The 26628-nt window shown below is 37.4% G+C and overlaps 5 protein-coding genes across 8 annotated transcripts in view; 2 read left to right on the forward strand and 3 right to left on the reverse strand.

Moving 5' to 3' along the window:
• The window catches only part of LOC114532362 (DNA helicase MCM8-like), a 6432-nt gene extending 5233 nt beyond the window's left edge, over positions 1 to 1199 (forward strand). For both annotated transcript variants that reach the window (XM_028553846.1, XM_028553847.1), the window contains 6 exons: positions 34 to 99; positions 193 to 291; positions 404 to 480; positions 754 to 838; positions 912 to 1001; positions 1080 to 1199. In XM_028553846.1, coding sequence (XP_028409647.1) covers positions 34 to 99; positions 193 to 291; positions 404 to 480; positions 754 to 838; positions 912 to 1001; positions 1080 to 1196 — 534 coding nt within the window. In that variant the 3' untranslated portion in view covers positions 1197 to 1199. The remainder of the gene's footprint in view (positions 1 to 33; positions 100 to 192; positions 292 to 403; positions 481 to 753; positions 839 to 911; positions 1002 to 1079) is intronic.
• LOC114532370 (caspase activity and apoptosis inhibitor 1-like) lies at positions 1074 to 5095 on the reverse strand. The gene is made up of 7 exons (XM_028553860.1): positions 5006 to 5095; positions 3534 to 3721; positions 3088 to 3238; positions 2350 to 2596; positions 2067 to 2267; positions 1833 to 1932; positions 1074 to 1758 (listed from the first exon to the last, which is right to left on the reverse strand). The coding sequence occupies exons 3-7, from the start codon at positions 3186 to 3188 to the stop codon at positions 1616 to 1618; spliced, it is 792 nt and encodes a 263-aa protein (XP_028409661.1). The 5' UTR covers positions 3189 to 3238; positions 3534 to 3721; positions 5006 to 5095; the 3' UTR covers positions 1074 to 1615.
• On the forward strand, positions 3271 to 7145 carry LOC114532368 (metalloendopeptidase OMA1, mitochondrial-like). The gene is made up of 8 exons (XM_028553855.1): positions 3271 to 3800; positions 3946 to 4345; positions 4509 to 4616; positions 4765 to 4893; positions 5032 to 5106; positions 5959 to 6105; positions 6209 to 6251; positions 6387 to 7145. The coding sequence occupies exons 1-8, from the start codon at positions 3409 to 3411 to the stop codon at positions 6464 to 6466; spliced, it is 1374 nt and encodes a 457-aa protein (XP_028409656.1). The 5' UTR covers positions 3271 to 3408; the 3' UTR covers positions 6467 to 7145.
• On the reverse strand, positions 6360 to 26422 carry LOC114532365 (translation initiation factor IF-2, mitochondrial-like). Of its 3 annotated transcripts, none has more exons than XM_028553852.1 (19): positions 26355 to 26422; positions 26210 to 26269; positions 25958 to 26065; positions 25769 to 25841; positions 25622 to 25681; positions 25464 to 25551; positions 25226 to 25389; positions 24780 to 24956; positions 24612 to 24661; positions 24412 to 24501; positions 24142 to 24266; positions 23992 to 24070; positions 23706 to 23831; positions 23431 to 23587; positions 23221 to 23358; positions 23032 to 23147; positions 22607 to 22793; positions 22275 to 22462; positions 6360 to 6502 (listed from the first exon to the last, which is right to left on the reverse strand). In XM_028553852.1, exons 2-18 carry the CDS (start codon positions 26255 to 26257, stop codon positions 22293 to 22295), a joined length of 1956 nt encoding a protein of 651 aa, XP_028409653.1. In that variant the 5' UTR covers positions 26258 to 26269; positions 26355 to 26422; the 3' UTR covers positions 6360 to 6502; positions 22275 to 22292. The 3 variants fall into 3 exon arrangements, with proteins under 3 accessions (XP_028409653.1, XP_028409654.1, XP_028409652.1); XM_028553853.1 differs by lacking the exon at positions 6360 to 6502 and adding an exon at positions 11845 to 12496 and having other exon boundaries at positions 25769 to 25838; XM_028553851.1 differs by lacking the exon at positions 6360 to 6502 and adding an exon at positions 11845 to 12496.
• Positions 18585 to 21627, reverse strand: LOC114532364. Its single transcript, XM_028553850.1, has one exon. The coding sequence runs from the start codon at positions 20985 to 20987 to the stop codon at positions 18954 to 18956; it is 2034 nt and encodes a 677-aa protein (XP_028409651.1). The 5' UTR covers positions 20988 to 21627; the 3' UTR covers positions 18585 to 18953.
• Positions 26423 to 26628: the final 206 nt, after the last annotated feature.

Raw genomic sequence — 26628 nt, forward strand, 5'->3', positions numbered from 1 at the left:
AAACGATTTAATAACATCATAACTTTTTGACAGTATATTGCCTACGCAAGACAGTATGTCCATCCAACATTGTCAGTCGAAGCCGCTGATGAACTTCAGGTATTACCGTGAGAAGATAAACATTTGATAATTGTGTCAAGCCTAATGAAACGATCCCGTCATCTATTTGTTGTTCATTCCGCTTGTATATAGAAATTTTACTTGGATTTACGTCAAAAGCATCATTCTCAGCCTCAAAACACTATTCCTATCACTACCAGACAACTAGAGTCATTGATACGACTTACAGAGGTGAGATTAACTGTGTTAAATTCCAGCTCCAGCTTAGGTGATCAGAGATTTAACTAAGCATGTAATTAAAGGCATTCTTGTACACGTCCCAAGTCCCAGAAATCTTTTTCAGGCTAGATCACGACTAGAACTTCGTGAAGAAGCGACCAGACAGGATGCGGTTGATGTTATAGAAATAATGAAGCAAAGGTATTACTTACTAGTACCACTGTTGGTGTCCACCATCCCCCTCATCCCATCCACCCCTCATCCCATCCATCCTCATCCCATCCATCCTCATCCCATCCACCCCTCATCCCATCCATCCTCATCCCATCCATCCTCATCCCATCCTTCAACCCTTATCCCATCCCCTTCTTGTCCTATCCCCCATGGTGATAGGGGATACCTCACCTCATACAACAATTACTTTAACTATATCATCCACATAATCATCAAGCTCATTTTTCAAATATCACCAAGTCTTGTAGATACTTATACTGATGAAATGGGTAATATCGATAGTGAACGCTCACAAAATGGTTCTGGAATGAGCAGAAATGCACAGGTGTGTATGAAATGGTCATCTAAATTCTCATCTTATTTCATGGTGAAATCTCATGTCCTATCGTTTTTCCTAGGCCAAACGCTTTATCGCTGAACTGAAAAGAATATCAGAACTAGAATATAATGCCCTTTTCACTGTTAATCAAATGAGAAAAATTGCAAAAGTATGTATTACATTAGCTTCATTTGCTACTGGGCTGGTAAAAAACTCACTGCAGATGTACTATCCATATATATTTCAGGACCTGAGGTTGGGCATCACTGAATTCGAAGATTTTATCTGCTCCCTGAACAACCATAATTACCTATTAAAGAAAGGAGCTCGCATCTACCAGTTACAGACTTCTAGTTATTTATAGTCTATGCTGTACAAAATAAACTATGTAAAACTTATTTATTTATGATTACAATACTTGAAAGAATATAAACTGTGGTTAGGTACAGTTGTTTAAACTTCTTGTTTACAGTTCTTTAAACTTCTACAAGACTACAACTGAGTTATTGTTGCAACTTAGCACTTAGGTTATGCAAGGTTTTTTACACAGTAATCTGGGTGTTCTCACCAGAATAAAAACTTTGTTAGATTGTTTTATTCAACACAACTTCACCTCAATCACCTGGCCATCACATTTACTTCTTTGTATCTTTATATTCCATCATCACCTCAAATATTTCATAGTACTTCCATTCACACCATTTTATTTTCCAACCATCCTAATCTTGTGATGCACATCACTCAGTACTTCAGCTTTCATGCTGACACCCAACAAGGGAACAACTATGTATCTACCTTGTGCCGTGCTTGCATTAAAGATTTCAGCGCTCTTGCTCTGAACTCTAATTCCAATAGTTGCGACTCTGTGTCGACAGGATCCTTGTCCAATGTGTCCACCACAGGACTCTCTTGACCTGTAACAGCAACTAAAATAAAAAGTTAGTCAAAGATGGAAGTTTAAACAAAGATTGGGAAAAATAATAGCACTCCAATACAATACCTTCTGGTTTTATATTTTCTACAGGGCCCTCTATCAGTTCATTAATTTCATTCTGGTCTGGGCCGACACTCAGTTCTTCCAAAATATTCACAGACTCATCCTGAACAATACAATAAGATAAATTTCATAGCTTCTGTACAAAGTAGATAAGAACTTTAGGCTAATACCAGAATTAAAGCAATCTACTTAGATGGGGATAACTGATAAGTCTTTTATGCATGAAAAGCATTTTACCTTATCAATTCCAGAAGTATCTGGTTGCCTTGTTAGCAAAGTAGAGCTGTCAACATCCATGGCAGAGTGAGTGTTTGCAGCTTCACTCTCAGAGGATGATGACGTCATTGCTTGTCCCTCAATTATTCGTAATAATCTTTTCTTTGAAATTATTTCCAGTTGATCCAAACACCGAGATTTCAATTCTTCTACATCCAACTTCTAAACATCATGCAAGTTGATTCTATTTTAATACACTGTCATTCAACGATCAAACACACAAACAGTCATTTAGCTGACAAACCTTAACAGATTTTGTCATCAACTTTTTCATGTCTTTTCTTCCTAATATCTTAAAAAGTTCATTATTCAACTCCTTTCTATCGTCAATATATTCAGTTAAGGGCTTGATATCTATCACAAATTCTAAATCCTGTTTTGTTGTCCCTTCATCGTCAGATGTGGCATTTGAAATATTTGAGGAGTCAGAATGCTGTTCATCCTGATCTGAAGTTCTCTCATCAGAATGCCTTCTTCTCTTTTTCTTTGATCTATAAAATTTGAAGCAATTTGAAGCAAGTATTGGGTGACTAGGAGGGCAGGAAGTGGGTGACTAGGAGGGCAAGGCATGGGTGACTAGGAGGGAACAAAGTGGGTGACTAGAAGGGCGAAGAGTGGGTGACTAGGAGGGCGAAGAGTGGGTGACTAGGTGGGCAAGGCATGGGTGACTAGGGGGGAACAAAGTGGGTGACTAGGAGGGCGAAGAGTGGGTTACTAGGAGGGTGAGGAGTGGGTGACTAGGTGGGCAAGGCATGGGTGACTAGAAGGGAACAAAGTGGGTGACTAGGAGGGCGAAGAGTGGGTGACTAGGAGGGCGAAGAGTGGGTGACTAGGTGGGTAAGGCATGGGTGACTAGGAGGGAACAAAGTGAGTGACTAGGAGGGCGAAGAGTGGGTGACTAGGAGGGCAAGGCATAGGTGACTAGGAGGACATGAAGTGAGTGACTAGGTAAAGTTACCATATAAAGGTAAAAGACTATTACCTATGTTTATGCTTTTTTTTTTTCTTATTTTTGCGTTTTTCTTTGTTCAAGATCTGGGTGGAAGAGTCAGGACTGAAACGTTCTTGATCTTCGTCCGCCATATTGAAATATAACCCCCATGGTTGATACCGCTGGAGGCTTGTACACTCGGCTCAAAAATTTAAATCCCAATTAATTAATTGTTACATTACTATAAACCATGACTATGGTTGTACGATGACTATAATTGCTTTTATAAATCTCTCGAGATGATTATTGATATCCCGTCTGTGGCAGGAAAATTGGATAATAAATTTACTGGCAAAATTAAGTTGGAAAAAGATGTTTCATTTTGCTACGAGACACATAACAAAGGCGAAGGGATTTCTTCTCTACACCAAGTGCAGCACTAATAGAAATGTTTTTAATTTACTCTACACAAAACCAGGGGATTCTAGTCATTCTACCTTTCGTTCTATTCCGACGGGTATTTTAACCAAACGATTCAATGGAACAGCCAATTTTCACAGATTTACTACACTATCCCACAAGACAATCCATCGCCAATCCCCACCAATCCTGAGCCCCAAACATATCTCCATTTCCTGTCGTAATTTCCATTTGAGCGAACGTCGAACAGCGGCACCACTACTGCCTGTAATTGGGGCATTCTTAGCAAGATTTTCTGGTCCCATCAGCCAGTTATTGAAATTATTGGCAGTTTTTGCTGGCAGGTATCAAATTCTAATTAATAATAATTGATTGTTAATTCATTAGGTGCTTAATTAACTAATTAGCATATTTCTGATTGCTCAATTTTAACTGAAGTACTACAGTCAATTAATTCCTAACACCATTGGTTTCACTTTGTCTTGACAGAACATTTCGTAAATGGTGGAAAAAGCTTCCAGATCATCGAAAACAAACATTGAAAAAATATTTCTTTTCACGAAAGGAACTGATTGCTGGGATCCTGAGTATTTTCGCCGGTTCCTGGTTATTTCTCTATTACATACATCTCGAGGAAACGCCATACACAAAGCGTTCTCGCTATGTTGGCGTCACACCCAAACAGGTCAAAGAAATTGCCGAAAGTCAGTTGAGACAATTTCTAGAAAATTATGCTGAGAATATTCTGCCTGTCTCGCACCCTTACCACAAGAGGGTGTATCAAGTCACAAAGAGGTTGATCTTGGCAAATCTAGATGAAATTCATGACGATTTGAATTGGGAAGTAAATGTGATTGAATCAAATGAAATGAATGCATTTGTTTTACCTGTAAGTTCAGGGGAGGGAAAGGAGATATATGATTGTAATGTTGAAGAAAAATACTAATCTTTTTTGTATCTATCTAGTATTATCTAGTACTAATCTTTTTTGCCATACATCCTGTAGACAGTAATGTCTATTTTGTGAATTGAGGCTTCTCATTTTAATATAGAATGGTCAAATTTTTGTTTTCACTGGCTTACTACGAATTCTTCCCGAGGATGACTCACTCTCAATAATTCTGGGACATGAAATTGCTCATGCTGTTCTACAGCATGCTGTAAGTATGACTGACATTACAATTGACTTGGTTTCATATTTGTCTCATTCTAAGCATTCAGGTAATTGAAGAAAATAATGTGGAAAAAACATCAGCAATGCTTGGAACCACCAGAATTAATGTCATCATGTTCCATCCTTTCTTTTAGTCAGAGCAACTTTGTTTCGATGGATTTGTCAACTTGATTAAAGTTGTTCTATTGGCAACTATTTGGGCTATAATTCCAAGCGATATCCTGGCATTCCTAACACTGTTTATTCAGAATGTAATAATTGGGGTAAGATAAACAATAAGACTAACATTGGGTGCTTTTTCAGAGCTTCGCAACTTCTATTGCAAAACACTTGATATTTATTGTCAAACAAATTTAGTGGTAATGACTTTCTTACCATCATGTCTTCATTGATCCCATTAGCTGTTCGTGAATTTGCCTTACTCTCGAACGCTGGAAGAAGAAGCTGATAGAGTTGGTCTCTATTTTGCAGCGAAGGTAATTTTCTGTCAGAGAAAAGCATATGATATAAACATTAAGAGTGCAATGAAGGAAAAGAAAAACGATCAGCTTGTGTTGTAGAAACGACGCTATCCGAAGATTTTCGCGAAGTATGCCCTGGTTATATTCGTCCAATTTTATGTTCAGTACAAGCTGTTCATTGGTTTTGAAACAGTCCGTAACTCGGCGTAAGTCTTCGGATATCGTTCCATTGCCACTGACAATTGGCAAAAGTCGATGTTGCCGGTGAATTTTTTCTTTTTTTGTTCTGTGCTTCTTCTTTTTCATACAAGAAACATTGTTATTAAACTTATCACAAAAGGATTTAGTTTGAAAAATATTTTTGCGTCTGAAAATAACACTTCTATAATTCAGAAACTCGCCCTAGTTGGCATTGAGCAATCCTGATTTTTGTTCCCGTTAAGACTAGGCAAGCTCTATACTGGTGTGATATACTCCCTGTATAGAAATTCTAATCAGTTGAAAATGACCCCCGTGAGTTAATGGCTTATCAAATTTGAAAGACACTACCCCATTGACGTAGAGGGGAATCTCAATTGATCTGTGCACGAACCGCCTCAAAATAGACGACGTTTGCACCCAAGGACTAATGTTTCTTCGTTATACCATCGTGGGGAACTTCTACCTTCTTAAAAAATGAAATTGAACAGTTCGCAACAATTGACAATCAACAATTGACTTCACTAAACCCTGAGTCAGCTCAAATGGGAGGAAAATGTAGTTTGGATTTAAGAGGCAAGTGTTTAGTGGTTTGGGTGAGCGACGCTAGGTCTGAAGAAAATTTTATGTTTCAAGAAGATTGTTATTGAAATCGAGACTTATTTTCAGGCTTGCTTCGATATACGAGAAGGTCCGAAAGTTTGGCAAAGATTTCGCGAGCTTGAGAAACATCAAGACGAACCAAACGTTGAATGGCTTTCCACTCACCCGTCGCACGAGAAGCGAGAAGAAACATTAAAAACAATCGTCCCGGAGGTAAGATTTTATATCTGTTTGATTATAAAATCACGCTTTTGACGTTTTTTCAAAGTAGAGATCACTTACTTAAATGGATAATTTATTTATTTATTATATGAAGGCATTGGCTTTACGAAAAATGTGCAACTGTCCAGATCTATCAGGTATGACAACACGTATTTTGCGTGACACACAAAACATGACTTTGCTTTCAAGTAAATATGAACGTTTGGCACTTACTTTGCGAGTATAAATACTCTTCAGTACAAGTTTTCAATTGCTCCCCAAATCTCCTCCAGGTTCTTCAACTACTGGTTATGACAAAGCGAAACCATTAACACTTTTATCGCTTGCTGGTGTATACAACCGTTCGCAATGAAGACTATAAAACTGATCAACCAAGCACGAAGACTTCCTGTTTTGTGAAGAGAAAACGTTGTTATGAATCATGTTTTACAGTTGATTAACTGTATTCGACACACTCTGAGTATTTTCGGAATCAAAGCGCTTGTGTTATATATATTCGTCTGCAAGTTCGCGGGGTAGAAACTCAGTATAGAAAGCATTCCTATTTATATCTAATTGTTTTTCATCAACGTTCACATGTTTAGAAGCCTCAATAAACAACTGGTAGGTAGATACCTAAAATAGATTAATACATAAATAGACTCGTACATAAAAGGTCCAGAGGCAAAGGGTTGTTTTTGTTAACAACAGGAAGTTCTCAACCCCGCACTGAACGAAGAAAATCATATTTGTGTTGTGCACAACTACTGTATATGGTTTGAAACCAGACAGGAATTCCTGGACATCCGATATGATATCTCATGTTTTGCACTGAAAATGCTATTTTACATTCTATTGTTTGCCAATCTTCCCACTCAAGAATTTCCCTACGCACAAACCTCAAAAACTGGTCTTATCGTGGCCTTGCATGTCTCTTGTGATGTTTGTCGTATGTGCTTTGTACAAGGTCAGCGCCTTAAACTATGGCTATGCATGGCGAAGAGGGTTAAAAAAATTACTGCTGTGATGCATTGCTGGTAAAAAGAAGGCAACTTTATCTATAAATTGTCTGTACGTTTCATCAGTCTATAATGTTGTATAGTATCCGCTACATTCGCATTAGTAAAAGACCATCTCTGCGTTAAAAATGCGATGAAAACTCCAGCGAATCATCGACATAATATTTCTGAACAATCCGCACATTATTTTTACGTCGTTATTCGTGAACTAAGTGGGATCTCAGTAAACAGCAAGTACCGATTTGTTGTTTTTAATTTTCATGTATACAAATTAGGTCAGAATTGATGGAGAGAGATCATATAGCTATATATATAAGCTAGCAAATGACACTTATTACTCCATCATGCAAAGTACTACAGCAATAGGCCACGCTGTGCCATATATAGTTATACAATAGACATATTTGCCATCATATAGCGCCGCGTTTTTTGTGTTTAAGATTGTTGACCGCAGATGTCCCACTTGTATATCGAAGTGACTATTATATGTGACAAATTGTACCGACATCAACGAGAAATAATCCCATAGTTAGAGCTGTCGAAACGATCTCTCCTTATAAAGAAATTGAAGAAGTTTGTGGTTAGCGGGAAAACCGCGGCATATGTCTACATTACATAACCTTCCTCTCAAGGCAATTATCGGCACTTGTTAGTGCAATGTTGCATCTGTGCAATCTGGATGTTTTTTTTCACAGCAATTTTGGGATATCACACATGCATTTGATGCAAGATTTAGTTTCGTGCCACAAGGTCATATCATTCATGTGTCGAATGAAAAAAAGGGCAGTATGAAAGAAGACGTTTTATATTTAGTTTGTCTGAATCATACAAAATAGGGACCACAACCGCAGCCTGGCAAAACAAGGCTTTAATAAGAGAGATGATACCTTATCACAACTGAACACAATGGCCGCCTACATCGCGCCTACACTATAGACACAAAACCACACACAAGCAAATCGCTTTCATTGTTTTGCACATTCCTTATCGAACGTTATCAAATACTCAGTTGAGAGCAACAAAAAATGGCTTCTGTGTTTTGTGCCAACTGGAAAAAAAACCCAAAACAACCAAATTAGATTCCATTCGGCATTTCCGTGTAAGCACCCACTTTCCTGCTGGAAAAAAATAACATGACACTAAAGTTGTCCATGTATAAAAAAAACTCTCTCAAATTGACGCAAGCATGAAAAAGTAGGTACGTCAGTGCGTACCTCTTACGTGCGTAAAATGCAACTGTAAGACGTCCTCCGCTATCATATTCATATGAAATATTTTTCTCGCGTTCCTTACTGAATGCAATTAGTTTAAGCAGTTTGAAGTTGAAAGAGATTGCATAGTTTTAGTGAGGAATCTCAATGTCTCCTGTTTGATCAGTTTTAAAGAGATAAAGACTTTTTATCGAGATGCTGGAGATAGTTTTTCTAAGGAATTTCAGTGCAACTAGAGGTAGAGCGGTTTAAAGATTATAGAAGGATATTGTTTTTAAAAAATCTGGTGTTTTTCAAAGGTAATACAATAGTACTACCTTGAACAATTTAAAGGTTAAGGAGCTACTGTGTTTCATAGAGCTAGTATAGTTTTTGCAGGAATCTCAATGGAGCTAGATCGAAGTTATAGAGCTATTCAGTAATGAGGTATAGTATAGATTTGCTTTCATTCATCAATAAAAAATGGACCCTTTGACCTCCAGTATAGTTGCAATGTATCAATGTATATATTCGACATGAAAAGAGATGAAAATTTAGACAAGTTTAACAGAATGAGGCGCACGGCACGCGCCTGAAAACTAGCAAATCCTTTCTATATGACGTCAAAATAAAGACACGACTTATCAGTGTGTACAGTAACAGGCATCTACAAGTGGATTACAAGCTTAATGACGTTTGACATGAATTCTTGAGGCTATCTTAACAGATGTAATCAAATACATTGACAGACAGCAAGCACATGCTCAAGCAAGGATCTACGAATCTGGAACGAGAGTTCACGTGAGGGTGGTGTGCGTGTATGGTTTTGATAACCTAATGAAATTCAGGAAATTCATCAACTGATTCTTCAACTGAAACTTTTCAATTAGAAAGTTTAAAAAACAGATGTTACCGACAGCCCTGAGGGTCACTGCAGGATCGCATATATGTAGGATACCACCCTTTTTCAATATTCATCGGCTCTCCAGATGGTTGGCTTAAGAAGGCAAGCCATATAGCCATGGCCAATGCTCAAATCGTTTACCCATGCAGCTACGTGCGATAACATTGCAAAAGGACAGTGTAAACATTCCGAGATAACAAAGCATAACCACATCTTTTAATATTTACGAATATCCGATTTGATAAAAACAGATTACCCAACTTTAGGGTTGCATAGATAGCAGTTGATTTTAGTGGTAGAATATAGGAATAGCGAAGGGAATGGCCGATCAGAATGATATATTTTTGGATTTATTTCGTGCATGTATTTCGTATGTATTTTTACACAAAAACTACCAACAATTTTGAATGGGGACGTCATAAGAATGATAATGGCGAATACTGCCTCTATTTTCCTGATTATTACTACTTATAATCTAACTAACTAACTCGAGTTTATTTTTATGTCTTTGTTGTCTTTGTTAGTAAAACTTAATCTTTCAGTCTTAAGACGTTTTAAGACGTGTTTTCCTCGTTACCACAGGCACAGTCGTATAGAAAGTTACGAACAAAACATTGAGAAGTATACGTACGTATATAATAACTACAATAGAAGTCCTTTGCAAATCCACGGAATTTGTGCAGTGTTTAGCGAGAAAGAATACCTTTGCGGAATGCGGATTATCCATGTTTCTATATCTATCTATTTCAAGTGCTTATTTGATAGCAAAAACATGCACAATCGTCCAAGATGTCATCCTCTGAAGATGATATTTTATAATTGACATATAGTCCACTTCCGAGAACATTTTATGTGGGAAGTTAAAGTGTTTAATCCGGAACAAACCAAGCGGTCTGCTTCAGATAAGGATAACATCCATCGATAACAATTAACAATAGCCTGCACACATGCAAGTTTCATATACGGAGACCAAATCAATACTTTAATGTTTGATATTTTGTAAGTTCTTGATGTCCAACCATTGCCATCGGCAGTTCAGTCAATGAAATGCAACGAAATATTCGTTCTATATATATAACCATGCATATTGCTTTGATTATTGATTCCAAGATTTCTTTTTGTCATATGGATCTCGTTCCTTCGACAATTTTTCACGTCTGCAGAAATAAAAATACGAGACGGATATTGTGCAACTGACTTTACTTCATCTAATTATCTGACAACCGGATTTAATTATGAAAAACTGTGAAAAAATATATGCATGTTAGTGTTGTTAGTCGCGTCTGTTCCGGCCATCTAAAATTGCTTGGGTAAACAAACTGTAGAGTGCAGTTTAGGAAGGATATTTGTGCAATTTCTTGCCTACGCAATGATGTTTTCTTCAAAACAAAGACAGGTGAACGTTAGACATGCTAGAATAAAAAAAAATGCAGGATTACCGAGGGACAAAGCTGATATACTTAATCCGCCTTCCCTATTAAGATCCTTACAAAGTCAAACTCAACGATGTGAAATAGTCTCACAATGGCTCATCTGCGCGCTGTATGCAAATTTTCAGACAGCGAAGTTACTTGTTTCTCATTATATTAGACACCTTAGTTTGTTTACAAGAAATATACGATTAATTAAAACCAGGAATAGTAAGGTTAAAAAAAACACCTTTGCTAACCTTTCGGAGATTTTCAGATAAGTGCGTAAGTTTCGTTTTAATTCAATTTTAAAAAGACTCAAGCATAAAGTGAAAGTCGTGTTTTTGATATGTCAACCCTTCATGTTTTAATATTTATATCGCGCAAATTGCACGCAGATATGAAGGACCATGTTAAGAAATGTGTGTTCCTATATTAACGTTACTTCTTTGGCATTTTTGCGAGACAGACATGCCCGCGAGGTAGCAAAGGAATAATGAAGATGATAACGATGAAATATAACACACTATATCGATATAAACAAGTTTTTTTTGCCCACGTTCATCTCCTTAGAAGAATGCTTCGTCTCTGCTCGCACGCATGATCCAGCAGTGGAAAATTCCTGCGGTCACGCGACACTCCATCAAACTTCTTCTGTTTTTCAGTGGTAATTCGCAAAAATATAATTCAAGTGAAAATGTGAATAATGCATGGTACGTACTTGTACGTCAAATCAGGCAAACATTTGTGTAGTTTAGTGGCTCACATTGTTAACCATGAAACATCGAAATTAGCGATGAGATTCAATGAGAATTATTATTTTATTTCAGTTATATTCTCATCCTTGTAATGAGTATATACACATGAATTTGTTACCTGTATATATTGCAGCTCAATAGTTGAAAACATTATTTGAATAAAGACCGGTTAAAATGAAGATTCTGGTTGGAAATTATTGTTAAAATTCATAAAGTGTGTATAAGCATGGATGGCTTCATTACTGATGTAGATATTTTAGACGTGGCAGTTAGGAATGAATGAAGCACGCTTTCTTCACTGACATGTTCTTCTTAATAATTTGATTGTCTTAATATAAGACCACTTGGCGTATTGGCGTAGCTCTCCTGCATTGCGTATGGGAACTCATAGAACCACGAGAATCATTTAAGGGCTATAAAATAATTGAAATATCTTCCCAAAAAGGTAATGGACAAATATTAAAGATCCATCGTAATAGATTCCAGTCTCATTGTGTATGTTGTATAATCTCGACCTGTTGTAACTAAACTACAAGAAACTGTGGTTTATTTTCCCCACATGAACTATACAGTCCATTTTACATAAAGCAACGGAGGTAACTTTTAAAATATACAATCATAATCTAGTTTGCAAGGAGTGGAAAGTTAAAATGGGATGGAAAGGTCCCGACCTTAATAACGCTGTTAAGAAGATATCATGAGTGACCAAAGTTTAAAACCAGACCGTCGTTGTGACATTGCTAATTAAACTTCAGCGACATATAATGTTACTTTTCAACACGTTTGACGCATGCAAGTATTTATCATAAGAGCGATACATACAGTGTCCTTGCCTATAAAATGACATGCTTTTCTGATGATAGAATTATGAATGCGATTTTAATTCTTAAGCACATTTGTCATGATAGGTTAGAGGAGGTTAAAGTATGGTTCGACGAAAAAAAGGAGGCGGCTAGTTATATTTTGATGTGATTTCACTTGGAACACTTGAATCAGAGTCTTCGTGTCCACTGGAGTGGGATCATTAGAACTTGATAAAGCTGTTCACAGTGATAACAATTTTGTAATCATACTTGAGATTCAAAATCAGAAGTATTTCTTGAACAAAGCCTACGTCGAAGAGCTGAAAAAGATAAAAGTCGACTTAGTCCAGATGTGATAACAAATTCAGCAATAATTTGCATATTTCGCACAGTCGAAAGTTTTTAATGCGCAAACGCGAACAGCTAGCTGAAGAATTTCGAGGCGTCCACCGCATGATCCTCCTGTTGAAAAATGATAAAGCAGAATTCTGTGCAAGGCAACATTTGTATCTCATCAAAGTACACGTCTTTGTGTGGGCATTTTTTTCCGAGTCGCATGCGGCAGCCTTCGAAATCATTGCCAAGTTCAAATAATGAATCTTTGTAAATGATGGCAGGCAACATGGGGTGTAATTAACAAATTACTAATTAAAATATCATTATATTCGATGACATGTGCACTTCGTCGAAGCTATGAGACCATTCCCTGATCTTTTCTTAGGAGTTCTATATTTCCGATCATGCTCGAGTTTCAAGGCGACTGAAACACGCTTGTAATAATACAAATTTTCTCGAATAAGCGTGAACTTTTCTCTCGTAAAAAACACACATGCACACACATCTACATTCATGAGTTTTCCGGTGAAGGTATCCGATCTGATAGATGACGCATTTTCCATCAAGAAAATGGACAAAGCAGTCAACGTGCTGTCTGGCATGACGTTTTGCAATCCTTACGAAGACATCCATGTTTCCGTATCACTGTAATTCCTGTGTCTTTACAGAAAAAAAGCTAACGAAAAAGACGTCAATTGCCCGACAGGAATGACAGAAATTAACGGATAAACTATAGCATTGACCTCCTATAGCCCGTGTGAGGATAGGTAACTAGAATATATTTAAAATCGCTTCAGTGAAAAAGCCCCCGCGCGCGCAAACACAAAGCCTGACGCATATCCAGTGTCCAAGAATCGCCGCAATTTATTCATATACACGATTAGTTCTACGATTGAACAAGCGGCCGAATGCTAATTCGGATAAAGTCTATGAGATCATAGCAGGCATTTTAATACTTTGGAATCCGAATTGTTGCCATAGATCTGGTGTGAATATCCCCGGACGGCGCAAGTCGCACGCCACTGACCGAAGAAAGATGCGTGGAAATCAAGTGACAAAATACGTTACGCAAAAACGCTCAACTGTCGTAGAGTTTTCAAGCGTGTTTCTCCCCAGAATGAATTTCATAATTTTGTACAATGTAGTCTGGTTTAGGGGAAATGCCGGCTGAAGAGGAGGGCTGGGTGAATGAGAGCTAGTGTTAAACTGCCATCTCTCCAGAGAAGTTATACCACACGATCTCTCAAATAAGACAACTATTCTTACAACTGCCCTAATTTAGAAACAAATTCAAACAATGTTTCAGGAAAGGCTAGAAGCAAAAAACAAAGCAATTGCCAATCAATCCACTTTCGACTGTCAACATAATCAGGCCATCTTATTAAGGGTAATAATGCCATATATACTTCAATACTTTAATGCGCTTTTTATCGCTTTAAATCTTCATCAAGCGCACGTTGTGTCCCACGCAAGGTGAATTAGCAGCTCGTCGCACAGGTGATGTTAGCACGAGAAATGTCCGTCGCGACTAAGTCCCGTCATGCCGAGCGCGCGTATAAAAGGCGTCGCAGGCCCGACAGAGCAGTAGAAGTTTTTGAAGGCGAGCTGAAGACGAACTACATTTCCAGTCGAGGAAGAGGACTTTGGAGAAATCAAGTTATAATTTGAAGTAAGTAAACTTCTACTTGTTCTACAATAATTGACTGTAGATAGAACTGGACTATGAACTCAGTTATACATGGGGGTTCATACAGTTTCTTAGAGGTTCAGAAACATTCATTCCTTATCGATAAACTAGTTTAAGAGAAACAGAAAGTCAGATAACTCAATCTAGAAACTGAATTTGGCACAACTCCTCTCGATAACCTCCGTTATACTAAAAAAATTAAAGCAAGGCAGTCAGGCTCGCCATGTCGTCACAACTAACAACTTCAATCCCCGATGTTTGGAACCAATTGCGCAAGTGACTGGAGTCATCCGAAGTCAATTTCACCAGAATTTTTCATTACAAATTTACGAAAGAACACGAGAGAACACAAAAGAACCTATTTTATCTTATTTTTGTTTGTATCAATGAATGTAAAGAGCTTAGTTTACATTGCTCGACCCGAAAAAAATTAGGCTTGTCTCATCTGAATGAACAGCTGGTGTGTCTCAATCATCACATAGAAAACTACTTCAGCTCTTGTAACTGGTTTTAACACGATATATTCATGTACGGGTATGGTATAGAAACCTCTAGGTGCTGCTAAACAGTAGCCAGTATATAGTTTTTTCTAAACCGTTATTTGAACTAATTTCTTGAGTACCTTATATTGAGAGAATGACTGCATGAGTGAGAGTTAGAGTTGAGAGTGTCGAGAAAGTCACATGCTGTGCCCTATACTTCGGCTTCCTGGCATTTTAACTCAGCGACGAGATCGAGAAATTATTAGCATAATCTTGCTGGAACGTTTTCTCAACTTTCCATCATAAAGACATGATCAAATACACCTCGAGCACCCATTTTATGCTAAGCACCCCACATTAAACTTGTTGTTGCCAAAAAAACAATGGGGCAAAGATTTAAATAGACACGAATATTTGAAGCAAATATGGAACAGAATGTTCCTATCCACTTATTTAAAAGAACTTGTAAATTAATAGGATTTATTTCTTAGACTGATTTATTTTATAAGTCTAAATAAGATCTAATTTGGCACCATATTTCTCTTCAACGTATTTACAGTAAAATCCTTAGTTGTTTCGTCGCGATGACAACAACTGTTTTTCATTCAGTTTATTTGTAGTGCTTACTTCGTTTAAAAAGAAAAGTTAGTCTTCGTGTGAAATGTTACCTCATGAACAGCATCTTCAATTGTAATATTGATAGGAAAAAATAGGGCCAAATGTGATCTCATTCAGTCTTTTTAGATATTATCGAAAAATCCTGTGTGACAAGACAGGAAATAGGAAACTGGATATTTCGACTTAACCCAAATTTTTTGAAATATCCATTTATTCTTTCTGCTTGATTAGCGTTTAATAGTTTTATTTATAATCCTGCGAATTATAAACGCATCCGTGTGACTGGTAATTTTAGTATCATATATGCATACGACATTACCGTGTAGATTATTTGTAAAAGCGACGCGTGCTTTTATTAAGCCCTGGGGCCGTTTGCATAAGATACGGTAGCGAGATTGTTCAGATGAGAATCCGTCTTAAAAATGTCGAAGCTATGTGACGTTATCTTGAAAAGATATAACTATAGTTTCAAATACTTATATTTGATAGATGCCATGCAGGATTATAGTTTACACAAGAGGTCTTACAGCATTGTATCATTGTGACATTTTCAACAGTATTAGAGAGGAAATTACATACATTTTCAAGAACAAATTAAATTTTTTAATTATTAGATTTGGTCTGTAGCTTAATCGTCGTTTTACAACCCAGCCAGATTTATAGGCTGGAAATCATGAACTCGGAACATCTGCGGTATTAGTTCAGTAATTCCAATGATTGTGACCATAACAGACATTTTTCATCTGGCGTTCCCTTCAGATGGTTGCAATGATAGATCATCCTACGTACCTTATCATTAGCAGATATCTCTGAGAAGATTTAAAACCCTTCAACTAACCTCGAAATGTGCTCGTATATATACTGGACCAAGCAAATGAACATTTTAATTTCATCTGTCGAGAGATTAGGCGTTCTAATAGGTCATAAAGATCACATCAGTGTTCATTAAGTCCATACAATTGCAACTTGTGTTCTTCGAACATGTCGTCGAATTTTATGTTTTCCCAATTCTTCGCCGGTAAAACATCGACAAACACGAATTTTCCAACCATTCGGAATGCGATTGTTTCCTATTTTCATGCGGAAATTATGCAAACTACTTGGGGTAGAATCTCTATACAAATTACCCAAGGTATCACGCGCCTGTGTACATATCCTCACGAATTCTTCTTGCCAATGGAAACGTGTCATTTTAAAGTAACATTCTTTTTGATACCCCACAAAATGCATATCTCTTCTACCGGTTAATAAAAGATATAACAATCCAATGACAGTTCTAATTAATGTTTAAACTCTTTATCCACAGATATGAATACCAAAAAAGACGTTGTTATCTTCGCCCTGTTCACGACCATGTTGGCAGTTCATCATGTTTTGGCTACACCCGTGACTCCTACATCATCAAGTGCCCTCCAAAAATGTTACAGTAACTGCTCCAGCACTTCAACATCTTGTATTAATGCGTCGTCGAACCAGACAAAAACCCTGAGTTCCTGCCTGCAGTTCAAGCTCAATTGCGATGATGAATGCGTGAAAAAGTACAAAGTCAAACGACATGTAATGTGGAGATTATAACCAAAACGTTGCAAGGTGACAGGTCATGATATCATATGGATGTAGATATTGAAACTATGGAATATTGATGTTTAGGATAATGAACCGGGCAGAGCATACCTTAGAAGCATCTAGTTGGTAATTATTTAGAAAGACGTTTTAAAACAGTTTTGCATGAGATAGGCGCCAGAACAAAAGAATTCAGCGTTTCCACATTAATTTAAATTCTAGCAGAAATATAGATGTAAATATTATACTAGCCGAGCATTTCATTAAAATCTAACTTCAAATGTCGGTTGAAAGATCATTATGATACCAGCATGCCTGTAACGAAGGCCATTCAAGATTGATGAGCCAAAAATTAATTTACACCAGCGGAATCATTTCCTAAACACCATATTTGGAGAAATAATACTTCACATTAACGACTATGGTTTCCATGATGATACGAGATATTTCAAAGTTCGTTTTGTTTCAAGAGACCCCGGGTATATGTGGCAGGAATTACACACACGAATCATGTTGATCTAAACCTTTTCTGTTTGACAATATCGTCAAAAAATTTGGAAAATGAATCCAAATTTAAACACCGACTCCCTGTATGGTCTGTTCAATAATTATAAAGCACTATACTGATAGTGAAAAAGAGCAAAACACCTGTTTGAAATTCCTCCCTCTGTCTCTGATAATCACATTCACCATCGCGACAGTTTCCAACGACGTAGTGTCTTTATTTGAGTGATAAAATCAAAGCGCAAATAATGACGCCCGCATGCATGCACATGTTAATATTTTTGAAAAAGAAAATGATGTGTTCCCACGAGCTATTTCGGTCAACCCCACACTACGATGTTCAAGAAGCGTCAAGGCCAAGGGCATTCAACATCACGTTTCAACTCACTGTGTCTTCCAACTGACCCTTCATCCGTCATTTTGATTAACAATGAAAGCCTTTCTATCACATTTGATAAATCGGAAAGAACTTTAAATTGACTACACTACAGCTTTGAAATCTCGAACGGCAATGAATTTTTTTCCTCACTTTAAAATTTATAATATTGACGTGGGTTAACGAAAGTGTCGTTGTCATAGGGATGTGTATGCAAGCAAAACTAAGAGAGAATTATAAAACTCCTGCAGTAAGAAAACCTTGCATTCGTGTACCAGAATTCCTAGTTTAGTAGCGTGTCTGGAGTTCCCTATCGTTGATCTATATTTGATACAACCAAAGTTATCTGACGCAACATTGACATTGCCACAATTACGTCATTCGAAGACGAATTACGCAATTAGAAGCTTATTACTGAATTACGATGGAACAACACATATCTAATTATCTCTCCACGTAAATTGACGTAATCTATCAGACAACAGCGACGTTTATTCTTTTGTCTTCAATGATAAAGTAAACTTTCCGTTGTTTAGACAGAGATAAACATTTAACACACTTGCCCTGTCGTTTTGAATGAAATATAAGATTCGCATAACTGGGGGGTATTGAATAGCCAGGAACCTAGTTAGGCTAAACCGCTAAAGGGATGTTAAGACATCACAGACTTACAATCCAGCTGATAGTCATTGTAATGTTATCAGTTTGTTTACTTCTCTTAGGTAACCCTAAGACGGAAGTTCATTTCATATTCTGCTAATTGTTAACGCATTTCCATTTAATATGACTCGTCCAAGCCATCTGTGACTCAGATGGTTTGCAAATGAAAAAACAACAACTGCCCAAATAAGTTTTAAAATTCGTATATTTGAATGATTTGAAGACGTGAATATTATACATTATATTACAAAAGATTAGATTTATCATGATAGGATCTCAACAAAATCAATGTTGTGAGTGTCGTTTTATAAACGTTTATGAACGATGTATCAAACTTGTCGTAAATATTAAATAATTGAGTTCAGCCTCTTGAATAAATACAAGCTTATATGAACATAATGTGAATCTTTTTAGAGTGTTTATTTTGTTACTTTCTGATATAATACACTTAGAGTTTTGTGGAAGAAATGTACAGGTATGCATGACGTCATCTCGTGAAGTGGCTTAGCTACCATAAGGAAAAGGTTTTTCTAAAACAAAGTGGAATAACTTCAAACATTCAAGGCTGCACCAGAATTCATTCTACCAATATCATCAGCTATAACTACATCATTTGGGCTGAGTTCATTGGCACAAGTCTCAGGTTCTTCTCCAATGGCAAGGTTATCATCAGCAATACATTCATTTGAAGAGCTAGCAAGGTTTCCATGGACACATGCTAAACCTTGTGTTGTTTCAATGTTCAGAGCTTCATTGTGTGACATGATTGCTTCATCTTTATCTGCGGTGAGGCTTTCATAGTTGGGCGGGTCTTCCTCGGGAAGAGAAACAATCACTGAACTCCTTGAAGTGTCTGTTGGCACAAGTGGAATACTAGACAAACTCCTCTGCCATATGCTTCTCGTCTCTGTGGTTGACTGGTGAACCGATTCGGTAGAACGATATCTTGGTGGTGGGATACCGAACAATGAAGCACTATGGATGCCACTTTGTGAGAACTCATCACCAAAGAAATAAGTCCCTCGGATAATTGAAGCTGGTGACTCTTCACCCTGATCTGTGAAGTAGCATGGTGGAGGACTGGGAAGGTCTGCATTAGGTGTAAGCGGAGCTTGGTCAGTGTTGGTTGAACGTCTTCCACGCCTTGATGACAGCGATCTATCATGAATGATGCACTTTCTAAAGCATACCAATCCAACACAGAATATAACAGTTGATGCACAAATGGATCCCATAACAATCACAAACACTTGAAGTTTATGCCATCTTGCTTCAATGTCCGAGCACATACTTTCATCGCTGTTATCAGAACACTGCATAGCACCATCGCACTGCCATTTACACGGAATAACTTGTTCATTGTTACACTGAAATCTTAATTCCTTGTTTTTAACAAAGCAGTTTGTTTTATAACTGCTTGGAGATATTGATGTGAAGCTTGCTTGAAAACTAAATAGGAACGTCTCTTTCTCCATTGAATGGTAAGTAACAACCAATTTTCGTCCTTTCGATAAAATAAGCTTTGGTGCTTTTTTAACATTACAGTATTTAGAACTTGTCTTGCCATCCCAAACTTCTAGAAAATTACCCTTGCACGAAGCACTGTCTGTACTTACTAGAAATACATTGAAAAATGATAATGCCGCAACTTGACCTGGTGGTGCTGTGAGGTTCCACGTCTGGCACAGTGTCCTTGGTGAATTAAAATTGAATGGTTCATTTACCACTTTAACTTTACATTTGTCTGTATTGTGAGTAACCTGATGATGGTTAACCACATGATAGGTAGCCCAAAAACCAATACCCTGGTTCATTGACGACTTTATCCTTATTCGCAGTTTGCTAGATGATTTTATTGTTCTGGACTTTGAGTGTTTGCATATTCTTAGCAAAAGACGTGATTCACCACTCTTCACTTCTAGTACATCTATGTAATTGGTAATGCAATTCAAGTTGGTGGCATTTTTGATTTTAAACTTAAGTGAGATTTCTTTCCCTTCATCGTTGCTAATTACCCACTCACATTCTCCTTTTTGTGGGCGATCTGGAAAGCCGACAGTCTTAAATTCACCATGTTCGGCTGTTAACACATGTCTACAAACTTTTGTCGAGTTCTGAATATCAAGTATTTTGTAGTGAACGCTAACAGCGCTTTCTGTATTTTTCTCGCCAACTACATTTTGAAATACGGCTTTATATTCCAACACGATGGTCGTCGACGTAAGCACAATTTTTGTCCTATCGCCAACGCTTGTACACAACTTGATATTGCTTACATGGTTAATTTTTATATTTTTACTCTGGATTTCTATAGAATTTTCAAAGCATGGTTCATTCGGTGATTCCTCTCGTACATTCACTAGAATCAGCTCTGTTCTCTCGCCGAAAGGAGAGCGTATTTCCACGTAACATGTTTTCTTTGAAAAGTTTGATGTTGTTAACGGGAAAGTGATGTTTCCTTCTTGTTTTGTCCTCGTGTCTACCAGTGAATCCTTCGTGCACTTCTGGGACGCCGTGTAAACCGCCGGCAAAAACGTCAAAAACACACACGAAATTAAGGAGAAAATCTTTCGAAATTCCGTCATCTCTCTTTCACTAAGACTTTAAACGTTTAAATAAATTTTCAACAAAGTATATCGTTTAGATCTTCTCATATCAAAGAGACTATTAAACTGAAACAACTTTCACACATGAGAAGAAACTTTGTTCAATGGCCGGAAGTTGCCAATGTTCACTTATAAATGCTGCCGGAAGTACAACCCACACTCATTCTGAGAGGTGACGCATAAGTTGTCGATATCCTGCCATATTCCTGGGTGTAAAACGCCCAAAATTTTGTATTTGTTTCTACTATATTTTATGTTTAACCATTTCCTTTGCGACGTTTTACATGACCACAAAAATACGAGGTATTCAAGTGCTTATCCACAAACAAGGCTGGCATTTTTGCGCCCATATTAACGTCTTCACGCATTCTCATAGAGACATAGACAGCCCAATTATCAACATGGAATGATCGCCTATGGCGTTCATAAAATGTGTATAAAGAGCTTTACACAAGAGCTAACAAACGCAATATCAAGCAAACGTTGTAATACAACTTCCCAGAATATATTTTTGAGGGTATTCTCTAAATGCAAACGAAATTTTTTCGTTGGAAGGAAATGAAATTATTAAATTTTCTAATTCACAGCAAGAAAATATCTGCCTAGATGATGATATCAATGATAATGTTGTTGTGACAAAGTTACATAACAGTAATTAATGATAACGAAATGTTAGAAGAACACGTGACAGCGTGCGTGGGTTATCGTCATTATGATCAGAGATTGGATGGTATTTTTGGGGGTCACGTTTATCATAATCCAATTACGAAAACAAAATCATACATGCACATATAATTATAAAAGACGGAAAAGACGTGATTTTTGAAATCGTGCGTAATCTTTCGATATCCTGTTTCCTCAAGGGAGCGAGGATGAAGCGATGATTTCTCTTTCCAAAGCTTATAATACAACAGAAGGAATGTCAGGTCTGAAAACTGAAAACAAGCTTTCTTATTTTCCTCTTGTGCACAATTATAACCGGCTTTATTGAACAAGCCAAGGACAGAATAATGCATGGCCAGAAATAGTTTACTCGTATATTCGCACTGTATTACTAAACAAGGACACAAATTTCGATACTATTTTCGGCTTAATATTGCGTGTGATTGGCACGCAAATGATTAAATCAAATAAACCTCCGCTTTCAACAGGAAAAAGACCTTTATTAGTCACGAAATCATCTGATCATCACGCGCAAAGTGGACGCGCCTGCAGACATGGGTTATAAAAAGACGCGGTAATAGATAATTATTGTACGTTTCATACCTCGGGTCTCTTTTTCTTTCAGAAATTCCACTTCCAGTTTACTTCTTGTTTATTAAAAGTCTTGCTGAAACATTCTACTCTGTCGCCTTCCTTAAGATCGTGAAAGTTTTCAAAACAAAGTCCACATTCTGTTTCTTTCTTCGCTAATTCTGTATCATCATTCTCTCGCTTCATGCTGGATAAAATCCCTTTGAAAAAAGAAAATGACTCTCCTTGTACACCGGATATATCAGGAGGAGCGAAAGGAGAGATCACTAAAAAGAACCATCATCTCATCGGGTACAAATCAGCGAGAGATTCATCCAGGTATTCACGAAGTCCGTGTCTCCTACCTTCAAATATGGCTTGGTTATTTCTGTAGACGCGATAACTTTCCTTTCTTCGTAGCTGACCTTGTTTTACACGACAACCAGCAACCGTGGCTTTTCTCTTCCCAGAGAGTTGAAATACTTTTAACACCGTCGCCTCACCGATGGGAATATCCTCACGAACCAGTGGAAGCTTTGCAGACATTTCCTCCTGCAAGGAGATCGTGGTAGACGATAAAATAAAGATGCTTCTAGAAAGACTTCATGCAAACCCTTGTCTGCCTGTATAATATCCCGTTAGGCCTTAATTCTTGCTTAGAAAAACTCTATACAAAGTTGCGCACAGTACAGCAATAATCCAACAGATTTTGCATTAAACATGCTTTCCTCCCTTATACTGCAATGTTAAAACTTGGTTTCATCACATAACGGCTCCGAGTTATGATTACCTTAAGAGTGTCTAATAAACGATATATAACTCTTCCCGTGTGAATCCTGACGTCCAATTGCTGCGCTAATTTCTGAAGATCTTTTGATACGGCCACATTGAAAGCAAACAAAATTCCTAAAATATAGGAATATGGCATCAGTATCCCACAGTACCACAGGGCGTGGGGAGGGATCACTATGTACATTACCTTTGAAAGGTTCCAGTAACCGAATATCATTTTCGGAAACAGCGCCAACGCCAGACGAAACAATGGACAGTTTAGGTTTTCCAGCTTTATAGGTTTTTATAGCGTCTAAAACTGCTTCAAGAGATCCATTTACATCAGCTAAATAAACGAATGATCGAATTAGCAACATGTATCAACAACTATTCATTGTCAAGAAAGATAGAGCATTACCTTTGATAACCACATCAAGCTTCTCCGTACTGTCATAAGACTTGCTGAAATTCTTCATCATAACTTCCAGATTGTCCGACTCTGATAAACGTGGTCCATAACTCTTCATACTTTGTTGTTTATTTTTCCGATGATTCGTCACCTTATTTGCAATGTTCTAGAAGTAAAAATTGATCAAGAACTGAATTCTGCATCTCTCTCCTGATCTTCATAAACACTGAACTGTTCATGCACATGTCATGCACATGAAATCTAGAAACATTGAGTTCATTTACTTCAGATTCAACTTCCAGTAAAAGCTCTCCAGCTTCAGGAAGTTCTTTCCAACCCGTAATTTGAACTGGCGTTGAAGGCATCGCTCTGATCATTGTTTTCCCGCTGTCGTCCAACAACTGACGAACCTTTAAACGAAACGTTTCAAAATTGAAATGAAGAATCAGTGTTGAGTTACACATCCGAGAAATCGGCATGGGGCGAGAAGATAGGGAGGGGGTGTAATGTGGAAATGATGGAGAAGGGGAGGAAGGGTGGAACCAAATCAAATGCAGGAATATTTCTCACCTTGCAAGAACACGACCCAGCAACTAGCACCGCACCCTTCTTTAAAACGCCTCTCTGGACAAGAGCAGTTGCGATGGCTCTGTAACGGATTAAATCAAATATGAAGCACCTAAAACTATCGTAATATAACAACAATGTAAGCTACAATACCCTCGTCCTTTCTCTATTCTCGACTCCAATACAACTCCCTCAGCTAATCCAGTGAAATCCGCGCGCAAGTCGGCAATCTCCGCGTGCGTGGTTACTGCTTCTGTCAGATGATCAAGGTTTATGCCCTGTCAAAACACGATAGTTTATGCTTAAATTTGTCTTCAAAACACTGTTGTTCATCTGCTGATGACGGGATGGTAAATACAAGAGCAGAATCAGTGCAAAGTTAATATGAATGAAAGATTTGTTGCTTAAGTATAAACGACTTACATTCAAAGCTGATATCTCAACCGTCTGAACGTCTCCTCCAAATTCTTCCAGTTGTAGACCATGGCTAAGAAGTTGATTTTTCACTTTAGCCTTGAAAAATTGAAAGCAAATAACGTAAAGATCTATTTACCATTGCAAGAGCATTTAACCATCTTGCAGTACCAAACTCTCAGCAACACAACAGTGTTTCCTACTCTTACCAGATTAACATTTGGTCTATCAATTTTGTTAATTGCAACAATTACAGGAACTTTCGAAGAGCCACAATCAATGAGAGAAACAGGAAGGAAAGGTAAAAAAATAGAACATGTTTAGTGTGGAGTGAACTGTATTGAACTGACACAGGTTAAGAACACATGTAAACCTACCATTTGCATTATTTGCATGATTGATACATTCAATAGTCTGAGGCATCACACCATCATCTGCGGCGACAACCAACACTATCACATCTGTAACATGAGCACCACGTGCACGCATGGTCTCAAAAGCAGCATGCCCAGGGGTATCAATGAATACAATACTAAATGTATTTGGTAATTTAACTGAAAAAGAAATTGAAATAGGATATAATAGGATTCTCTCCACCATATACATATTTGTTTATTCATCAATTGCATCCTCCCTAATATAGTAATTCCTAGAGCAATATTTCTTTTGCCTTTCTCCCCCCTTTCCATCTCCCTTTTACTCCTTCTTTCTACCTCCATCTATTCTTCACCTCCTTCCATTCCTCTTTTCACTCTTTATTCTTCTACTTTCATCTATTCTTCCTTTCCTCCACCCTCATGACCCTCCAATGAACAACACCTACCTGAAAATGCTCCAATATGTTGGGTTATTCCACCAGCCTCGGCAGCTGCAACAGATGTCTTTCTCAACCTATCCAACAATGTTGTCTTTCCATGGTCAACATGACCCATTATGGTGACCACAGGGTAACGTCGTTTTAAAATACTCTGGTCCATACATGGTGGTCTTAATATTTAACAAATTATTGGTACTTTTGAATTGAACTCTACAGCATGAACAATAAATGGTATAGAAATTACCTTGGTGATATATCAAAATCCTCGTCATGGAATCTTGCAGTAAAGCCATGTTCCAAAAGAATCAGCTCAACAATTTCTGGCTTAAGCACTAATAAAACATTGAGAAGTAGGATTGTACGGTGAATTAAACTAATGGATGAACTTGAAATAAAACATACATGTCTTAGGTCCTCTATCAACTTTCTCTCCAGCATCTTTAGTAAATCTCACAAGATCATCTGGAAGAATGATATAATACATTAAATTCTTGGAAACTTGGGTGAACATGAATGAAGTATTAAACAATATCTTCAAATAACACATACTAATTGACACTCCAACATGCTTTGCCAATTCTGCAATGGTTACTGAGGAATCAATCAAAACCTCAGATTTCTTCTAAAAAAGAATATCAATTATATCACTATGAATCCTAGAAAGGTGTCATGTTTAAGAGGATCTTTAAAATAAAGAGAAAGTCAGGTAGATGACAATGACATGAAATAAATACCCACTTGTATATCATGTTTCTTGGAGAAGAATATGCTGGAAACATGAAGTTGTCTTTGACCAAGTTTATTTGATGGTGACTGATATGCAACCAACTTTGAATGCTGGAAAGCCTGTTTTACAGAAAATTCTTAATTTTCATCCAAAAACTACTATTTTTTCACTTGGAAATGGAATGCTGAATGCTGTTTAATACGTGCAGTGATAGATAGATGGATGTACAAAAGACCAATATTGGCAATATAATGAATCTTTACCTTTCTGGTTGATTTTAGTCTTTGGAAAAAGCGGAACATATGCCGCATGTCTTGAAAAAGCTAGGAAACGCAATGATCAATAAACCTCATTGCCTAAACTAATCACATGATGTAGAGACAGGGCACAATCACATAAGAAAACTACCTTTAAAAGAGATCACTCCTTCCAATTCGCCATTTTGGAGGATCGGTGCACGGTGCGCCGGTTGTGTAAAATATCATCGCCTGAAACGACAACACTTGGAAGTCGTTTTGCAATCGGCAACTTCCATGTCAGATCAAAAATTATCTGCAGGAAACGAAACCTTTGTCCTTTGCATATACCCACTAGACAATTTTCATAAATTTATAGACACCTGCGCGTCTAATTTTCTAAACAAACTAGGGGAATGGAGCTTCAGATAAAGAATGATTAGGCT

The sequence above is a fragment of the Dendronephthya gigantea genome, unplaced genomic scaffold, assembly GCF_004324835.1.
Source record: "Dendronephthya gigantea isolate DGI-Jeju-01 unplaced genomic scaffold, DenGig_1.0 000079F, whole genome shotgun sequence".
NCBI lineage: Eukaryota > Metazoa > Cnidaria > Anthozoa > Malacalcyonacea > Nephtheidae > Dendronephthya > Dendronephthya gigantea.